The sequence below is a fragment of the Urocitellus parryii genome, chromosome 4 (assembly GCF_045843805.1).
Source record: "Urocitellus parryii isolate mUroPar1 chromosome 4, mUroPar1.hap1, whole genome shotgun sequence".
Classification (NCBI taxonomy): domain Eukaryota; kingdom Metazoa; phylum Chordata; class Mammalia; order Rodentia; family Sciuridae; genus Urocitellus; species Urocitellus parryii.
The window spans coordinates 199,815,854-199,834,379 of NC_135534.1; the positions used below are offsets into that span (position 1 = coordinate 199,815,854).

An 18,526-nucleotide genomic window follows, 5' to 3' on the forward strand; every position below is an offset into this window, starting at 1 on the left:
AATTATAAGTGGTGTTTTATATCCAACTTCTTTCACTTAGCAAAATGTGGATTCACCCATTCTATAACACACAATAGTACTTCTTCTTGATGAACGATATTCCACTGTATGGATATAAAATGTTTTACTTTAACCTTGCCAAAACCCTTTAAAAGTCAATTTCCCAAACATATGCAACATAAGGATCTCATAATCCAACATCAATCTAGCTATCTAATCTTATTTTACACCAATTCCTAATATAAACTTTTATTTCTAAAAGGCTGGTCTCCTCAGTATTCCATATAACTTAACCCATTTTATTGTTTGTCTAAAATCTGCTCCCATGTTTCTCCCAGCAATATAAAATTTCCTAACCTTTAATCCCCCTCCAGTGTGCTTCATTTGTGTAAATGCTGTCTCTACGACAGCAGCATCATAAATCCCTTAAAGGCAGAGATATCTTATGTCTCAGGTATTTCCAACTGTGCTAAAAATGGAATGCACAATAAGTATACAGATAATATTTACTAGACATTATTTTTGATACATATTTTTGTAAGATATCTCAGTGAAGATCATAAGGGTCCTTTAACAAACAATTTCCCTATCATATGCAAAAGTAGAGAATTATTACTTTTTGCCTATTTACCCTTTGTTAGATGAAGTGAGCAGCAGTTTACTGTGTGCACAGCACAGTATAGTACTCATGTAATAGATGCTGACAGACTTTATGGGCAAAAAATCTGAAAATACTTTAACTCAGATTTGAAACCTCAAAAGAATACCAAAGTATGAGATTTTAGAATTAGAAATAACTTTTCAAATCATCTGCAGTTTTAAAAGTTTTTTCTTTGTTGTACTGGGGATTGAACCCAGGGTCTAGGAAAGTGCTTTGTGCTTTACCACTGAGCAACATACCACCCAGACCTAACACTTCTTTTCTCTCTCTCTCTCTCTCTCTCTCTCTCTCTCTCTCTCTCTCTCTCTCTCTCTCTCATATGTGGGACTGAATCCAGGGGATACATCTGCAATCCTTTTAATTTTTACCTTGAGAAAGGGTCTAATTAAATTGTCGAGAGTGGCCTGGAACTTGTGATCCTCCTGTCTCAGCCTCCCCAGTTGCTAGAATTATAGGGGTGCACCACTGCACCTGGCTTAAAACATTTTTATTAAGGCAACAAAACCTTTTGCTAAATCAATCTCATGCTGACACCCAACAACAACAATGCTGGTAAAAATAATAATAATGATGAGGCAGATGTTCATTGAGTGCTTACTAACCATAAGATACAGTTTAAAGTACACAAAGCAGTAAACTCATCTAATTCTCATAACCAATATATGAAGTAGGTGTTCTTTTATAATGTGTGTGGGTGATGTGTGTTTGTGCATGCGTGTATGTATATAGCTGGGAATTGAGCCCAGGGCCTAGTAAATGCTGGGCATATGTTCCACCCCAGTCCATCAAGTAGGTATTCTAATTTTATGAATGGGTAAACTAAGGAAGAAAGATTAAAGTTGAGAAACAGTGAACTATAATGTGAGCCCAAAGAGTTTTGCTACAAAGATTCCCCTCTTTCTTTATTACTATGCATCATTGTAAAGTATGAAGTAGAAGTGCTTTGATTTAAATAGGGCTAGAGGCTGAGCCTCTTACCTGTTTAGGTTTCTACTTAGTTCCTTTCTGGCACCTCTATGGCATCATTCCTGAAGTTCAAGGAAATATGGTATGAAAAACCCAATTCAGGTTCAACCTCCTTTAGTGTATAGTTGAGGAAACAAAACTAGGAGTTGAAGTAACTTTCCAAGTTTACAGAGCTATTCAATTGTACAGCCATGATTAAAACGCAAATTTTTCATTCTATATAAAAACTCTAATTAACTACTGTTCTTCGAGATTAAAAAAAAAAGTACTCAGGCATTTCTAAAAAGGATAAAGAAGTCTTATTAAGCCTTTTACCTAATACCTACTTTTCAGTTACAGACTCTGCAGAGGGCCCAGCAGCATTCTGACCATTAGTGCCAACCTTCCCCACTTTCTTCACAGACTCCAGAGCTCTTAAAGTACTGTCAGTACTACGTGGGATTAGCTGGGAAACACTGTTTTCTGCATTTGATATTCCATTTGTACTTGGAACAATTTTCCCGGTTGTTTCAGTACTTCCTATGACAGAAATGACATTTCCGGCTGTGGTTGTGACAGTGTTGTTTACACCAACTTTATTTAGAAGAGGAAACGTTCTTACAGTCGCATTGATCTTTTTGTTCCTTAATCGATACCTGTTTAAAAACAACATTGGTGAATATCGTTCTAAATCTTATTCTAAGGAAGAAAAAGGCAATGGGAAATATGTTTTAAAAGAAAACAGTTTTGAAAAGTTTCTTTAGCTAAATATCAAATAGTCTATACCAAATGTACTGTTACAAATGTGACACATGAAAATATAGATACTATTTACATATGTCTATAATGTACATGTATACATAGACACAAAAGTAATATAGCAACTAAGGTACACATGTATTCAGAGAACAATTTTTATTGAGTGGAAAGAAAATGCTTGAAGATCTTATATAACTGAAATATAAAGTAAAATATGTAAAACCAACAAGAACCAGCACCAAATTTGATTGGGAAACACAGAATGAAGAGGAAAGATATATAAGAATTGAAAGCATCCTTCAGTTATTTGGGAGGCTAAGTCAGGAGGATCTGAAGTTTGAGGCCAGCCTTGGCAATTTAGCAAGACCCTATCTCAAAAAACAAAAGTCTCACTAAATTGCACAGTCTGGTTCCAAACTTGTGATCCTCTTGCCTCAGACTTCCGAGTCACTGGGATTGCAGCTAACACCAAACACAGCCACAAAACTCAATTTTTTAGCGGGGGTTAGGGTGGAGGGGTTTGTTACCAGGGATTTTTATTTTATTTAGAGAGACAGAGTCTCACTGAGTTGCTTAGGTCTTTGCTAAGTTGCTGAGGCTAGCTTTGAACTTGAGATCCTCCTGCCTCAGTCTCCCATCAAGCTGCAGGGATTACAGGCATGTGTTACTGTGCCTAGCCCAAAACTCATTCTTATTTATTTTTTTTTTTTGTAGGGGGGATTGAACTCAGGGGCATTTGACCACTGAGCCACATCCCCAGCCCTATTTTATTTACAGATAGGGTCTCACTGAGTTGCTTAGTGCCTCACTTTTGCTGAGGCTGGCTTCGAGATCCTCCTGCCTCAGCCTCCTGAGCCGCTGGGATTACAGGTGTGCACCACTATGCCCAGCTCTCTCCAATATTTTTAAGTGGTGAGAAATTAAGTTTTATATGAATGAAAAGAAGTCTACATACATTTGGGGTCATCATTATGTCTAAATGTGATATTAATATTATGCATAAACATAGTAATTTAATATAGTTTTAGTGACAAGTAATGCTTTCATAATAGTTTCCCTTTTAGTCCTTCAACATCTAAAAACAGCTTCATTATTCAATCCTTTCTCTTTCTGTCTCACCATATACATACACTGATAGGGAAGATGAAGCTTAATAAAAGACAAGGGCTCCCAGAACAGGCTGGCTGAAGGTGGAATAATAGGCACATGAAGTTTATAACAAAACAAAACAAAAAAAGATGAAACACAATAAAAACAAGGTACAGTGGCGCATGCCTGTAACCCCAGCGACTTGGGAATGAAGGTGGGTTCAAAGCCAGCTTCATTAATTTAGTGAGATCCTTAGAAACTTAAGGAGTCCCTGTCCCCACCAAAAGGGGATAGGGGTAGGGTGGGAATGTTAAAAAAAAAAAAAAAAAAAAAAAAAAAAAAAAAGCACATCTGAGTTCAATCCCAGTACTATAAGAAGACTGGTGATGGCCAATTTATATGTCATTGCTAAACACTGGGGGAACCAATGATTACTTCTTAGAGGAGGAGGAACATGAGCAGACCTATATTTCAAAGGCAATTTGATGGCATGAAGAGGTCAGAAACCCCTGTGCTTTCCAACATGCTTTCTGAAGGCTGCTTATTCTTCTCTTCCAATTTCTTATACAAAATGCTCAATTGTGCCTTGCTATCCATACTCAAATGACAATTTCAGATATTCATAAGGTGATTAAGCAAGCAAAAAATAAAAGTTTTGTATGTGAATTCTCAAAAAACAGGAATTAGAAGTCAAAACTTAACCAAGTGTGGAAAACTGAGTGAGGAGTCAGGGTTCATAATGAACTTCTAGCATGTGGGCAGCTAAAGGGTGAAACAGAATTTGCAGTTCATACTTGAGAAACCCAACTGCTTCCTATTTTTAAATCATCCATAAGTTCCCTCAAGTACTTAGAAGTACTCCCATCTTAGAATCCAATATCTACCATTAATTCCTCTCTTGCCTGTTCCCAAGCAGAGCAGTTAAATGTTGGTGGAGAAAAAAGGTGCAATATGCTTTATAGATTCTAGTTCAAAATTATGAACTATTTAAAATGGCAAAGCAATTCATTAATACATTTCTTTACTAAATCTACTTTTCTACATCTAACAACCTTTTCCATTCCACCCTCCAGAGTGATATTGTATATTGTATGTGATATTGTATCCCTCCTAACAAAGAAAAGAGATGAATCGAGAATTATCTTACTATAACCAATTCTACTAACCTTCCTGTATCTATAATCAAGCACTCTTTCTAAGAAAGGGACATAGAGTTCCTGTTCCTAAAGCAAATCTTTCCACTTGTGTCTCAAAACGATTTGTCTCCTCATAGACTTCAATTCTGTAACTATCTTTCTATTTATTTCATTACAATGTCTACTTAAATGTCATTCTAAACCATCTCCCATTCAATCATTCTTTCGTCTTGTATAATTTTCTTCTTAGCACCAATCAAAGACAGTATGCTTTCTATTTATTTGTTTTATATTAGCCCCTTCTACATCAATATAAGCCCTGTGAGGACAAGGATTTTGCCTTTCTTATGCACCTCTCCATCTTTAGCACATAATATAGTCTCACGCATACTAAATGCTCAATAAATACTTCTTGCATTAATGTGGAGTAAGCTTCAAACTTTGTATGACCAAAAGAACTACTGATTTTCTGTCTCAAAGCATTTCACATCTCAGTATCATTCAATAATGCACGATACAAACATTTTTCTTTATAATCCACATTCAATCTGTCCATCTTGTAAGCTCTATTTCCAATATATATCTCAAATATGAATACTTTTCATCAATTCCAATACTATAGTCCTAGGATTATGCTATCAGTCTTGCACCTGGCCCACTGCAGAAGTTTAACTGGTCTCCATCCATATAGACATCAGAGTGACATCTCTTTCTTTCTTTTTATTGGTACCAAGGATTGAACTAAGGGCGCAAAACCATTCATCCACATCCTCAGTCCTATTTTGTATTTTATTTAGAGACAGGGTCTCACTGAGTTGCTTAGTACCTCATTGTTGCTGAGGCTGGCTTTGAACTCGAGATCCTCCTGCCTCAGCCTCCTAAGCTGCTGAGATTATAGGCATGTACCATCTTGCCCAGCCAGAGTGACATTTCTTAGACAAATTAAAATCTCATCATTCGATTTGAATAAAATCCTATAATGGCTTCCTGTTGCAATCAGAATAAAATCCATAGTCTTTGCTGTAGCTCACCAAACTGCTAAAATGTATTATTTACATGTTACTGTTCCTGTTTCCCCACTTAGAAGCACTTCAGACAGTACCAAGGCCATAAAAACCTTTTTAAATGAGTTAGTTGATTCCAGATTTTTGACACTTTTCAGAATTGCAACAATTCTTGGGAATAGGTTTCTAATATACTTTTAATAAAACATATCCACTTAAATATTTATTCTAAAGAGGGATTGTTGGGCATTTACATTTTATATGGTTAGAGGGGTATGTAGTAGAGAAAGCAAGCAAGGGTAAAATTAAGTCAAATATATATTTGTTAAGCTTTTGGTGTGTTATGTGAACTAAGATAAAAGAACTTGTCAAAAATCTGTGAGATTAGCAACGTAAATTTTTTAAATCAAGATGACACAGCAACATCGCCTCATTCTCTAATCCTTTGTATGACTCCTATTTGTGAAGCTGTCTGGAAATAAGAAATAGGAACTGTAGATTATTTTATTTTTGACATAAACATTTTGAGTTTATTCAGCTATTTGGTAGATTCAGGAAATATAAAGATAGATAAATGAAGATAAATGAAGCACACAGGTAAGTAACACTTGCAATACAGACATTTTATAAAAACTAGTTATAATTACTACATATGGAGTGTTGCTATGGTTTGAACATGTCTGTCAAAGTTCATGTGTTGGTAACTTAATCCCCAATGCAACAATGTTGAGAGGAGGGACCTTTAAGAGATGATTATGTCATAAGGTCTCTGCCCTTAAGAATGGATTCATGCTTCTGGGCATGGTAGAGCACTACTGTAATCCCAGTAGCTAAGGCAGGAGGATCCCAAGTTCAAGGCTAGCCTCAGCAACTTAGGAAGGCCCTGGGCAACTTGCTGAAACCCTGTCTCAAAAAAGACTGGGGATGATGTGGCTCAGTGGTTAAACTCCCCTCAGTTCAATCCCTGGTATCATTAAAAAAAAAAAAAAAAGAAAGAAAAGAAAAATTAATGTCAATACCACAGGAGTGGTTTCCTGATAAAACCCGATAAATGAGCAAGTTCAATCTCCTTTTGCCTTCCACCATGGGATGATGCGAGAGACCCGTAACAAACGTGTCCCCTTAATCTTAAAGACTTCCCAGCCTCTAGAACAGTGAGCCAAATAAATTTATGTTTATATAAATTATCCAGTCTATGAAAATAATAGAAGAAAAAAACTATAGAAGACACTGAAAGAGGGAAAGACCTCCTATGTTCTTAGATAGGCAGAATTAATATTGTTAAAATGGCCATATCACCAAAACCAATCTACAGATTCAATGTAATATCCATCAAGGTACCAATGACATTATTCACAGAACTAGAAAAAATAGTCCATTTATATGGAAAGAAAAAAGACTCAGAAAATCCAAAGCAATTCTAAGCAAACAAACAAATAAAAAAAATGCTGGAGGCATCACAATACTGAACTTTAAATTGTACTACAGAGCTATAGTAATAAACTACACAGTACCAGCATGAAACAAACAGTCACATAAATTAAGGGAACAACAGAGACAAATCCACATAGATACAGTCATTTTATCCTTGACAAAGGTAGCAAAAACCTATGGAGAAAAGATAGCCTTTTTGGGTTGTTGTTTTTGGTACTGGGGATTGAATTCAGGGGCACTCAACCACGAAGCCATATCACCAGCCCAATTTTTGTATTTTCTTTAGAGATAGAATCTCACTGAGTTGCTTAGTATCTAGCTAAATTGCTGAGGCTGGCTTTGAACTTGAGATCTTCTTGCCTCCGCCTCCCAACCTCAAAAGGTGGCCTTTTAAACAAATGGTGCTGAAAAAATTGGCTAATTATATATAGATGAATGAGACTAACCCTTATCTCTCATCCTGCACAAAAGTATACTCAAAATGGATCAAAGACTTAGGAATTAGACCAAAAACTTAGCAAATGCTCGAAGAAACATAGGGTCAACATTCCAACACACAGGCACAGGCAACAACTTCCTCAATAGGACACTTAAAGCTCAGGAAATAATACCAAGATATGACAGCATCAAATTTAAAAGCTTCTGCACAACAAAGGAAACAATTAAGAACATGAAAAATAAGTCCACAGAATGAGAAAAATCTTTGCCATGTACTCTTCTGACAAAGGATTAATAACTAGAATACAAAAGAACATAAAGAACTTAAACACCAAAACAAACAAAAACCCGAGTCAATAAATGGGCAAATGAACTAAACAGACATTTTTCAAAAGAAAAAAAAAATAACAATAGCCAACAAATATCTACAAAATGTTCAACATTTTTAGCAATCAGGGAAATGCACATCAAAACTATACTAAGATTTCATCTCACTCCATTTAAAATGGTAGCCATCAAGAAAAAAATAAAAATAAATGCTGGCAAGGGTATGGGGGAAAAGGAACACTTGTATACTCTCGGTGGACTGTAAATTAGCACAACCACCATGGAGGTTCCTCAAAAGAATAGAATGGAACCACAATATGACCCAGGTCTACAATTCAGTGGTATTTATCCAAAAGAATTAAAATCAGCATACTACAGCAACATATGCTTACTCATGCAGTACAACTAAATAACAGTCAAATTTAGAAATAGTATAGGTGTCTGTCAACAGATGAATAAATAAAGAAAATGTGTTATATATACACAATGGAGTTTTAGTTGGTCATAGGAACGAAATTATGTCTTTTGCAGGAAAATACATGAAACTCAAGGGCATTATGTTAAGCAAAATAAATCAAACTCCTTGAAAGTCAAGGGTCCTATGTTTTCTCTCATATATGGAAGCTAGAGAAAAAAAAAAGTGTGTGTGGGGGGACAGTCTCATGAAAATAGAAGGAAGACCAGTAGAGTACAGAAAGGGGACCCCAGGGAGGAAGGAGGGAAAAGAAGAGGGGAGGTACTGAGGCATGAAAACCACCAAATATTCAGTCTATAGCATTCTGTTATAGAAGGATGAAACCAGTAAGACAAATGCTATAGCGGCACAGTAAAGAGAACAACCAATATTGCCTAGGTAAGTTAGGGAAGTCTGTGGAGGGAAGATGATACCTAAATATGATAAGAAACAGTTCTCCAGAGAGAAAAGAGAAAAGCACACAATATAGAAGGAACAACATGTGGAAGATTGAACAGTGAAAGAAATCATATGGTAGTCAGCAGTAATTAACTGGATGCACTAAAATTATCCATTATGTACCTACCATGTTTGAGCCCTGGGTTCAATCCCAGCACTGCAAAACAACACCCCTCCCCCACAAAAAAGTAAAATCCAAAAAACAATCTATATCTGTATCTATCTATTTCTAAAAGGCAAAGCTTGAAAGTCAGGTTGGACCAAATTCTGTGATGTACTGAGGAATAAACTAAGAATTTAAAGTAGAAGATAAAAATGACACATCTTTTAGAAAGAAAATCTTGGTAGAAACAGAAAAGACAAGATGAGACATAGAGAAATGTTACTAAAAAACTAATTAACCACTAGGGTACTTAACACTTTTGAGCTAAACCCCCAGATCTTTTTATTTTTAATTATGAAACAGAGTCTCCCTAAATTGCAGAGGCTGGATTTGAACTTGTGATCTTTCTGCCTCAACATCCAGAATCACTGATATTCCAGATGTGCACCACTGCATCCAGTATAATTTGACTATTTTTATTATTAATAAATTTATTACTACATTGAAAGTTGTGTAAGTGATAATAAAGTTCTGAACTAGGTTCTGGGGATAGAGTAGGAAGCAAGCTTGAAAATATGAGAGGTATAAAAGATTTTCAGATGGGGCACTGGTTGAGGGTGGAATGACAATGAAATGAGTTTCCTCTCTGACATTTTAGGACTAAGCAAGGTCCTCTCAAGATCTTTCTATTTGAGCTAAAATGCTTTATTTCAGATATGGATAAACTGAATTTTATCTCCCAGAATCTTAAAAATTATCAATGTGAAATTCTCTATACAGGGCTGGGGATGTGGCTCAAGCGGTAGCGCGCTCGTCTCGCATGCGTGCGACCCGGGTTCGATCCTCAGCACCACATACCAACAAAAATGTTGTGTCCGCCGAGAACTAAAAAATAAATATTAAAAAATTCTCTCTCTCTCTCTCTCTCTCTCACTCTCTCTTTAAAAAAAAAAAAAAAAATTCTCTATACAGAGTTAGACTGGGTGCATACAGCTTCTTTTTTTTTCTTTAGGACTCCTGCAGCCTCTTTGGCTCTTTAAAGTGAGGGGGAAAAAAAATCAAGAGAAGCATGTTTTTGCTCTTGTTTTTTTTTTGCACACACACATAATCTTCTCTATCATGCTACTGCTACTGGAGAGCTCATTAAGTGCAGGGCTCAGTGATAGCCAGGGAGGAAAGGAGACAACAAAAAACAACATATAGGCCATGGAGCTTACACTTAGTTAAGTAAGGTAAGCAAAGACTCAATGAATAGATTAAAGGTTGGATAATTATAGCATGTGGGCCAAAATTGCTTGTTTTTATAAATAAGGCTTATAACCATGCTTTTTATTTTTTCTAATTAAATTAAAATTAGGTTAAATTGTGGTATTGGAAATTGAACCCCGGGCTGCTCTACCACGAATCTATGTTTCTAGCCCTTTCTATTTTGAAACAGGATCTTGCTAAATTAACCCAAGCTGGCCTCAAACTCATGATCCTCCTGCCTCAGCCTCTCAGTAGCTGCAATTACAGGTATGTGCCACCATACCAATTTTACATATTGTATATGGAGGCTTTTTTCTTGCAATTCATAGTTAAATGGTTCTAACAGAAGTTGCATGGCTCTTCTGGGTACAGTGGTACATGTTTGCAATCTCAGCTACTCAGAACAAAGGTAGGAGGACTTATTGCCAAGTTCAAGACCAGCCTGGGAAACTCAGTGAGACCTTTTCTCAAAATAAAAAACAAAATGCTGGGGATGTAGCTCAGAGGCCAAACACCCCTGGGTTCAATCCTCAGCATTAGCCTCCTGGAAAATAAAAAATTATATGGCCTTCAAAGCCAAAAATATTTGCTATTTGGAATTTACAGAAAAGTTTATCAATCACTAAAACAGACCATTAATTAATTGTAAAAATATGACAAAAAGAACCTGGTTCTTATGAAGTAGTAAAGAGAGCCCCCTGAAAACAAGAAGGATAATCAGATCAAAGGAAAAGACCCAAAGGCAAGGCTGGAAGGACTGGCATTATTTAAAAAACAAAAGAAAAAAAAAACCCCAAGGTGTGAAGGAACATGGTATATTTCAGGAACTGACAAAAGTTAAGTGTAGCTTGAGTACAGAGTATAATTACAGAGTGTTGCAAGATGAGATCAAAAAGGCTAGCACAAGTTACATGATGCAGGGCATTAAAGGCCATAACCCAGACTTTATATCTTTATCTGTAAGGCAATGAGAAACTATCACAGATAGCTACAGAGGAATAATATGAGTAATCTATACTTTCAGAAGATTTCTGTTTTGTGGGAAATAATGGGAGAGGAGGTGTGCAATGGTAGATGCAACTTATGGATTAAGGGAATTATAGGATGGACTATAAGGATGTAAAGAAGAACACAGTTGAGGGATATATAGGAAGTGGAATTGGCAGAGTTTAGGGAATGATTAAGCTGAAAAATATGAAGGAAAGACAGCTGACAAAGGTTCTTACAACTTGGCATGTATAACTGCTTGACAGGATACACAAGGGGAGAGCAGAATGGAAGGAAAAGGAGGTATAGGAGGAAAAAATGAACTCAATTTAAGTGTAAAGTGTCTAAAAACAAAATGGAGATGTCCACTTAAGAGTTCATACATGTGCCAGTTGTTTAGTTGAAAGGGTGAGATCAAATTTTTGGTTAGGTTTAAACGATGAAAGTTTTTGCTAACTGGATGTATGTATCATAGCTTATATCTATTACTTTTTTGTATGGAGTAAACAGACATAGAAAAAGAAATTATCCCTAGGAGAAGAGAGAAGACAGCACAGGCGGGAAAAAAGTTAAAAAGACCTAAAGCCAGAAAAAGAAAATGTACCCGCTTTACCATTTTTGTGAGATTTTTCTGTTCTGCTCAACTGAACTCAAAAGTTCAATTAAAGCCCACTTGAATCTAATGTATAAAATATGATATGTCAAGAGTTTGTAATGTTTTGAACAACCAATAAAATAAAATAAAATTCATGCTCAAAAAAAAAAAAGTTCAATTAAAGGCAATAGGGGTATTTTCATTCTATACAGTTAGAAGAAATACAGATTCCCAGCTATAAAATGGTCTCAAAATATGATCCTTAAGTAAGATTTGAAGTCACTTATCATATTACTTTTGAGCCTGGATTAATCATCTTATCGTTAAAAAAGAAGAGGTTATTTTGCATTCTAGAGAACTTAAAATGTTAGTTTTTTCCCTTGGTAGTACTGGGGATTAAATCCAGGTGTACTCTACACCACTGAACTACATCAACAGTCCTTTTTAAAAATCTGACTTTGAGACAGAGTCTTGCTAAATTGTCCAGGCTGGTCCTGAACTTGCCTCAACCTCCTGAGTAGCTGGGATTACAGGTGCATACAATCACATTCTGCTGTGAACTTTTTTCTTTGGAACACTACAAAGTTGAAGACTATGAATGATACTGTCATTATAATGATAAAAAATTAAACCCATATGAAAGAGAATTCTCAAAACTTACTTTTCAAGCTCTTCCTGAGAATGGGCAAATGTACAATTTGTTCCTCGTGGACACCCCCCTTGCTGTCGCAAATCTCGGCACATACTAGTCTTGTACTTGCTATTTGGCTGAGGCTACAAAAAAGAAAACATTCAATTGTGAAAAATGATGATTCCAGTTGTTATTCACTCTTGGAACTTCAGAACTTTAAATCATACACTTAATTCTTTATCACATTAGACAAGTAATTCTTGTGCTGAAACAACTATCATTCCATATGTGACATAACCCCGAGTTAGCATTTTAGACATTCTTTCTGAAGATCATCTGAAATGGTTCAATACAATGCAATATCCATGGATAGAAAGATTTTTCTCACTAACTTATTGCTATATTAAAATTGTGATACCAATATTAAATAATTTTAAAAAGCCTTTTAAAAAAAGTCATAAGCTTTGTCCATTTAAGCTTTCCCAGGAAAGGCAGAATACCATTTTCCTGAAAGTGAAAAATTACCAGTTGTAAACTTGGAGGTACAATTTTATTCTTAGGCTTAAGCTGTTTAAGTTTACACATATAATGAGGAAGACTATAAAAACCTCATAGATGCTAAAATTTGCATCAAAGTCTCAGAAGAGGTCATTCTTATTTTACCATCTGAACAATATTATTCAGTTGATATTTGAATATAATATCTTCTAATCAAATAAGGATAGAAGAGCGAAAGATAACAGACTCTGGGATAGGTTTAATCCAAGTTGTCACTTACTGACATCATCACCTTAGATGTTCTTTAACCTCTTTAAATTTCAGCTTAGGAACAGAAATTACCTTGTAGGTAGCTGTGAGGATTAGAAATAACATACATAAAATATTATACAGAGGGACTGGCCCACATTAACTTAACAAATGGAAGTTATTATCAAAATAATGATTATAATTTAATTTTCTCTACAGTACACTGAAGATAATATCTTATAAATTCAAATGGAAATTCATTCAGGAGATAGCAACTGTAGAAAAGAACTTAACAAAATCTTTGGAGGGAATCAATAAGCTATACTTGGGTCAAAACCATTCTGCTTTCAGTGAACTCATATCAAAGATAACCTCTATACTCTTGCTGTGCTATGTACTTATCAAGTACATTTAAAACTGAGTTCTCTCAAAAACAAAAAAACAAGAGATAATAAAAACATGAGATGGATGGGGATGCACCTTAGTGGCAAAGCACTTGCTTAGTACGCACAAGGTCTTTGGATTTGATCCCCAGCATCACAAAAACAAATGAATAAACAAAAAAGAAGTTTTAAGAGAAGAGTCACAGGAAGAGTCCATTAACCAAACAGGTTAAGAAGTTCATGATGAAACTGCGCTAGAGATAAGAGTAGCCAGAAGTGCAATAAATGTACATACTTGAGGTGTCTCATGGCCTTTTCTGCTATAATTCTGTATGAAGTCCACAAGGCCATGAACCACTGTTTTAACAGCTACCATTGCATTTTCTAGCTGCTCCCAGGTAGGCGAAACAGCATCTAAAATAAGCATCAAGGGGATGGGGAGAATGTGTTAGCAGTAATTCTCGTGTTATTTACCTCAAAGGTAGACACAGTACAAACATTCGAGCATTTTTTCACATACCTGGATTAGGGTCTATGTTTGCAAGAAGCTCTAAATGAGGCCTTAGTCTATTCAAGTTAGCTGGGTCACCGGTTCGTTGCAAAACAATTGTCAATTCCTGAACACTCTTTGCAAATGATTCTGGAGACTGCAGCTAACAAATAGAAAAAAAGAATGGTTTTTACTCTTTGACACATAATATATTCTAACATTTTTAATGTCTCAGTTACTTAACAGGTTTTCAAGTGTCTTCAGATTTCATAGTAGGAGTATCAATGATGAAGTAAATTTTCATCTCAGAATCTGCCCTATGAAACTCATCATTAGACACTTAGAAAACATATTCATAAGCTGTATTAGCTCTCTGGGGTCAGAATACAGATACACTTGAGACCTTGTAAGCCTGGCTGCTTTTATACTGGCATCCTATGTTTGTTTCCCTAATACATTTCCTAGTCTATTTATTTATTTATTACCATTAAGTGGCACTAATCACCGAGCCACATTCCCAGCCTTTTTATTTTTTTCCTTTGAGACAGGGTCTCACTCAGTTGCTCAGGGCCTCTGTAAATTGCTGAGGCTGGCTTTGAACTTGCAATCCTCCTGCTTCAGCTTTTTGTGTCACTGGGATTACAGGTATACACCACTATATTCAGCTGCCCCTAATTTATTTTGAAGGTTAAAAAAGTAATATTTAAAAAAAAATTAGTTTGGAACAGTCTGATATTTAAAAACATGGAAATCTCCACTGTTTGTCTCTTTAGTCCCTTTAGAACAGAGATAATCTTAAGACTTATTAATGGTTTGACTCATGATTTTTCGACTTTACAATGGTGTGTAAGAAACACATATTCAGTAAAAATGTATTTCAATTCCATATTTGACCATTCCCCTGGCTAGTGATAAAGCAGTATGATATTCTCTAATAATGCTGGGCATTGGCAGTGAGGCTATATGATCATTGAGGATAAATAATTGATACTTTAACTGTTTATTCTATGATGATGTTCATTAAGTTAGGTATATTAAATGCATTTTCAACTTAGATGGGTTTACCAGGACACGAGCAGGGGAGCATCTGTATTCTAATACTCTTCTGTATAACAATAATGGTATAAAATTAGCATCTCTAATTTTACAAACCTTGTCAATGATAGATTGCATGTGTGATTTATGAGCCAAGTCACCATATAAAAGTGAGGACCACTGTTCAGGTGAAATACGAAGTCCTGCTTCCATAGCAATATGAACGATTTGGGCATCATGTTCTCTGCGTAGTGCCTCATAACTCCGGAATTCCTCCTTTAGCTGCATCAGGGAAGAGTCTTCATCTCTTTTAGTAACCTAATAGAAAAGCAAAAAATAGAACTCATCAAAACTCATCTGCTCTTTTACCCTCAACCACTTAATTCATTTTTTTGGGGGAGTGAAAGAGTCCATACTACATTAAGAGACACCACACAAAGTAGATAAAAGTAAGATAATGTTCACACCACATTCCTTTTTGGGACAAATTTATTTGTGTAACTAAATATATAGTCCTTCTTTTATGAGTTCAGCAATTGGCAGAGAAGAGACACTTGTAAACAGAAAATTAGGAAGAGTGCTATTATAAAGCTCTATGGCAACATAGAAGAAAGGCAATTAAATGTGATTGTTAAGGGGAGGAAAGTGATCTCTGCAAAAGCCTTCTTCCAGCTACAGACTACATGAACTACATCTTGGAGAATGAACAGGAGTTTTCCAGGCAAAGAAAGATGAGAAATAGAATTCTCAAAAGAGCAGCAGTGATAAAACAGAAACATGAAAGAGCGAAGGAATAGTTAAAGCTAAGATACAGACCAGAGAAAAATCAGATGGCCTTGTATATACTGTGTTAAGAAATTTGAATATTATTCTAAAGGGTATGAAAAGTCACTAAGAACTCTTAAGAAAAAGAGTGATATGATCAGATTCATGTTTTAAGAAATATAACTTTGGTAGTAACAGAAATAGATACAGATAAGCAAGAAATCTAGCCAATGAGGGCTGGGGTATAGCTCAGTGGCAGAGCACCAGCCTGGCATGTACTTAAAAAAACAAAACAAAACAAAACAAAAAACCAGAAGAAACTCAGTCAATAGTCAATGGGTATACAAGAGTTAGTTTTCAAAGAGTTTCACACGAACTAGTGAAACTGTCTAATAACATAAATGTGTAGGTATATGGATGGATAATTTCCACAATAAATGATATGTACTTACTCCTGAACCACTAAAACTTCAGATAAACCGTTAAAACTACTAACCAGTAATGATAACCAAAACTTGGTTAGAATTCAGAACACACAAGACTAGTTCAGGTTCTGAAACAGACTGGAAAAATCATTCAAATTACTCAAAATTTAGGTTCCCTGTTGGTAGAAGAAAATAGTCCTATGCTGAACACTGGGCTGAGGCAGTAAGATTTCAAGTTCAAGGCCAGTCTAAACAACTGTAGCTAAGGGATAAAGAGCCTCAAATGCGATCCCAATTATCAAAAACAAAACAAACAACAACAAAACAACTCCAGACCACCTCTGTGGGTGTTTTATTGCTGTTGTTGGCACATCGGACAATAGTGACAGGCCACCAAGAACATGAATGAGGTAATCAGGTCATAATAAGATCACAATTCTCTTTGGGAATCCATAAATACATTAGAGAAGAGTTTGGGAAATTTAGAATTTTAATTAATACAATCTCAGGTATTTAAGAAAAAGCAGAATATGAGTGTACCTAGGAAGTAACAAAAATCTATGTTCTATCATAACCTACCTAAAGAAGCAATGAGGAAACAAAAGGAGGAATTATCAAAACTTAAATAACAGAAAAAACAAAGTTAAAGATCTAGAGGATGGTCTCCCTCATCTAAGCACCACGTATGATACAGTGTGTACCAGGGGCAGCATAAGAAGTACAGAAGTCAGACATAGGTAGTGAGCAGAACCTGGTCCTATTGAAGTGCTAACATGTATCAAAATCATCTGTGAAGCTTTGAAAGACAGAATCTCAGATCTACTGAATCAGAATCCCTGGATTCAAAGACTACACAATTAAAAAGTATTTTTGAAATCTTAAGTCCAACTTAAGATAAACTCAGTTAGAATTCTTGGGGACAAAGCTCAGCAATGAATATTTTCAAAAGCTCCACAGGTGATTCTAATATGTACCTTCAATTAGGAAATACCGGACTAGGGGCTGGGATTGTGGCTCAGCAATAGAGCACTCACCTAGCACGTGCAGGGCCTTGGGTTCAATTCTCAGCACCACATAAAATAAATAAGTAAAATAAAGATTGTGTCCAACTACAACTAAAAAATAAATATTAAAAAAAAGAACTACCAGACTAAAACTTAGCATCATTAATTCCCCTTGTTCTCATTCCATGTTCAGCAAACAAAGGTTTGATACTTTTTACAAGAAAATATCTACCAATGTGAGAATTCATAGCATTCAAGAACTGCATTTCTCATTACAAATTAATAAAGCTCTTGATGTATTATTATATGCCATCTTCGCTAGATGATCATCATCCTGAAGACAAATGTACTGTACGAGCCCACAAAATTTAGGTATGAGTATGAAGATGAATAACAGACCTTGGTCAATGATGAATCTGTTAAAAGTAAATTTCACCAAGTAAGGCCTTCTGGCAGTAAGTCAACATGATATCCTTTTATTCATACAATCACTGCACTTTAACATTTTAAACCATGTGGCAATAAGGGTGAAATGAGAACATAAAATTGAAACAACTTTCTAAACTAGTGTTATTCAAATATCACTTATCAGGAGCAGTTATAGATATATGCCAATCATAAACCACAAAATCAATATGATGCCTATGAAGAAAAACATTGTATCAGTGATACACAGTGTGAAAACCTAGTCATTTCAGAATGGCAAATGATCTCTGTAATTTGGCTGCTTAGCCAATAACTTAATATTTAAGGAATCAGAGATTGATTTCATGTCCCTAGGGACATGAAATCAAGCATTATAATTGTCATGCATATAAGAGTCCAAACCTCATTATTAGAGTTAAATGAATCCATTTGAATACATTTCTATCATCAATTATCTGTTATCTAAAATTGAATAGTCTGCTAAGGAAATCTCTTTCTGTCTGTACAGTTTTTGTTCTTGGGAATTTAAAAAGAGCAAAATAACCTAAACAGGCTTTGGTTTCAAATTAGATTTGGTTTCAAATTAAATTTCACAGAGGCCCAGGGTCTATTTCTAAGTCCTAGACCTTTCTCAAAATATTACACTCCTGTAATATAGAGAAATTTTAAGGGGATACCTGCTTTCTACCTTTCTGAACACCTTTCACTATCTACCAGCCTGTTAAACAATGAAACATTTTTAAAACATCTTGCCCTTTCTACCAAACAAAAAAACCACAAAGAATGCAAAATAAGGCAACCCCCTCAATTTTTCATTTTCTTGTCATCCTTAGGATTTCCATATTAAAGACTTTAATATTACATAAAATGAAGTATATATACAAAAAGAAGTTTTTAATATAGTTACTGACTCCCTTTTAAGATGACAAATGTAAATAAATTAGGCTTCTTTCTTCCACTTTAAGTTTTTTTTTTCCCCTA

At 35.4% G+C, this 18,526-nt stretch overlaps 1 protein-coding gene and 1 non-coding gene across 2 annotated transcripts in view; both read right to left on the reverse strand.

Moving 5' to 3' along the window:
• Rc3h2 (ring finger and CCCH-type domains 2) overlaps positions 1 to 18,526 on the reverse strand; it is a 50,854-nt gene that overhangs the window by 12,885 nt on the left and 19,443 nt on the right. The window contains exons 6-10 of the mRNA XM_026386545.2: positions 15,043 to 15,243; positions 13,921 to 14,053; positions 13,696 to 13,814; positions 12,301 to 12,413; positions 1,954 to 2,262 (exon numbers count right to left, since the gene is read on the reverse strand). Of these exons, the coding sequence (XP_026242330.1) occupies positions 1,954 to 2,262; positions 12,301 to 12,413; positions 13,696 to 13,814; positions 13,921 to 14,053; positions 15,043 to 15,243 (875 nt within the window). The remainder of the gene's footprint in view (positions 1 to 1,953; positions 2,263 to 12,300; positions 12,414 to 13,695; positions 13,815 to 13,920; positions 14,054 to 15,042; positions 15,244 to 18,526) is intronic.
• LOC113181179 (small nucleolar RNA SNORD90) lies at positions 14,135 to 14,245 on the reverse strand. Its single transcript, XR_003300567.1, has one exon. It is a non-coding gene; the product is annotated as a small nucleolar RNA SNORD90 (small nucleolar RNA).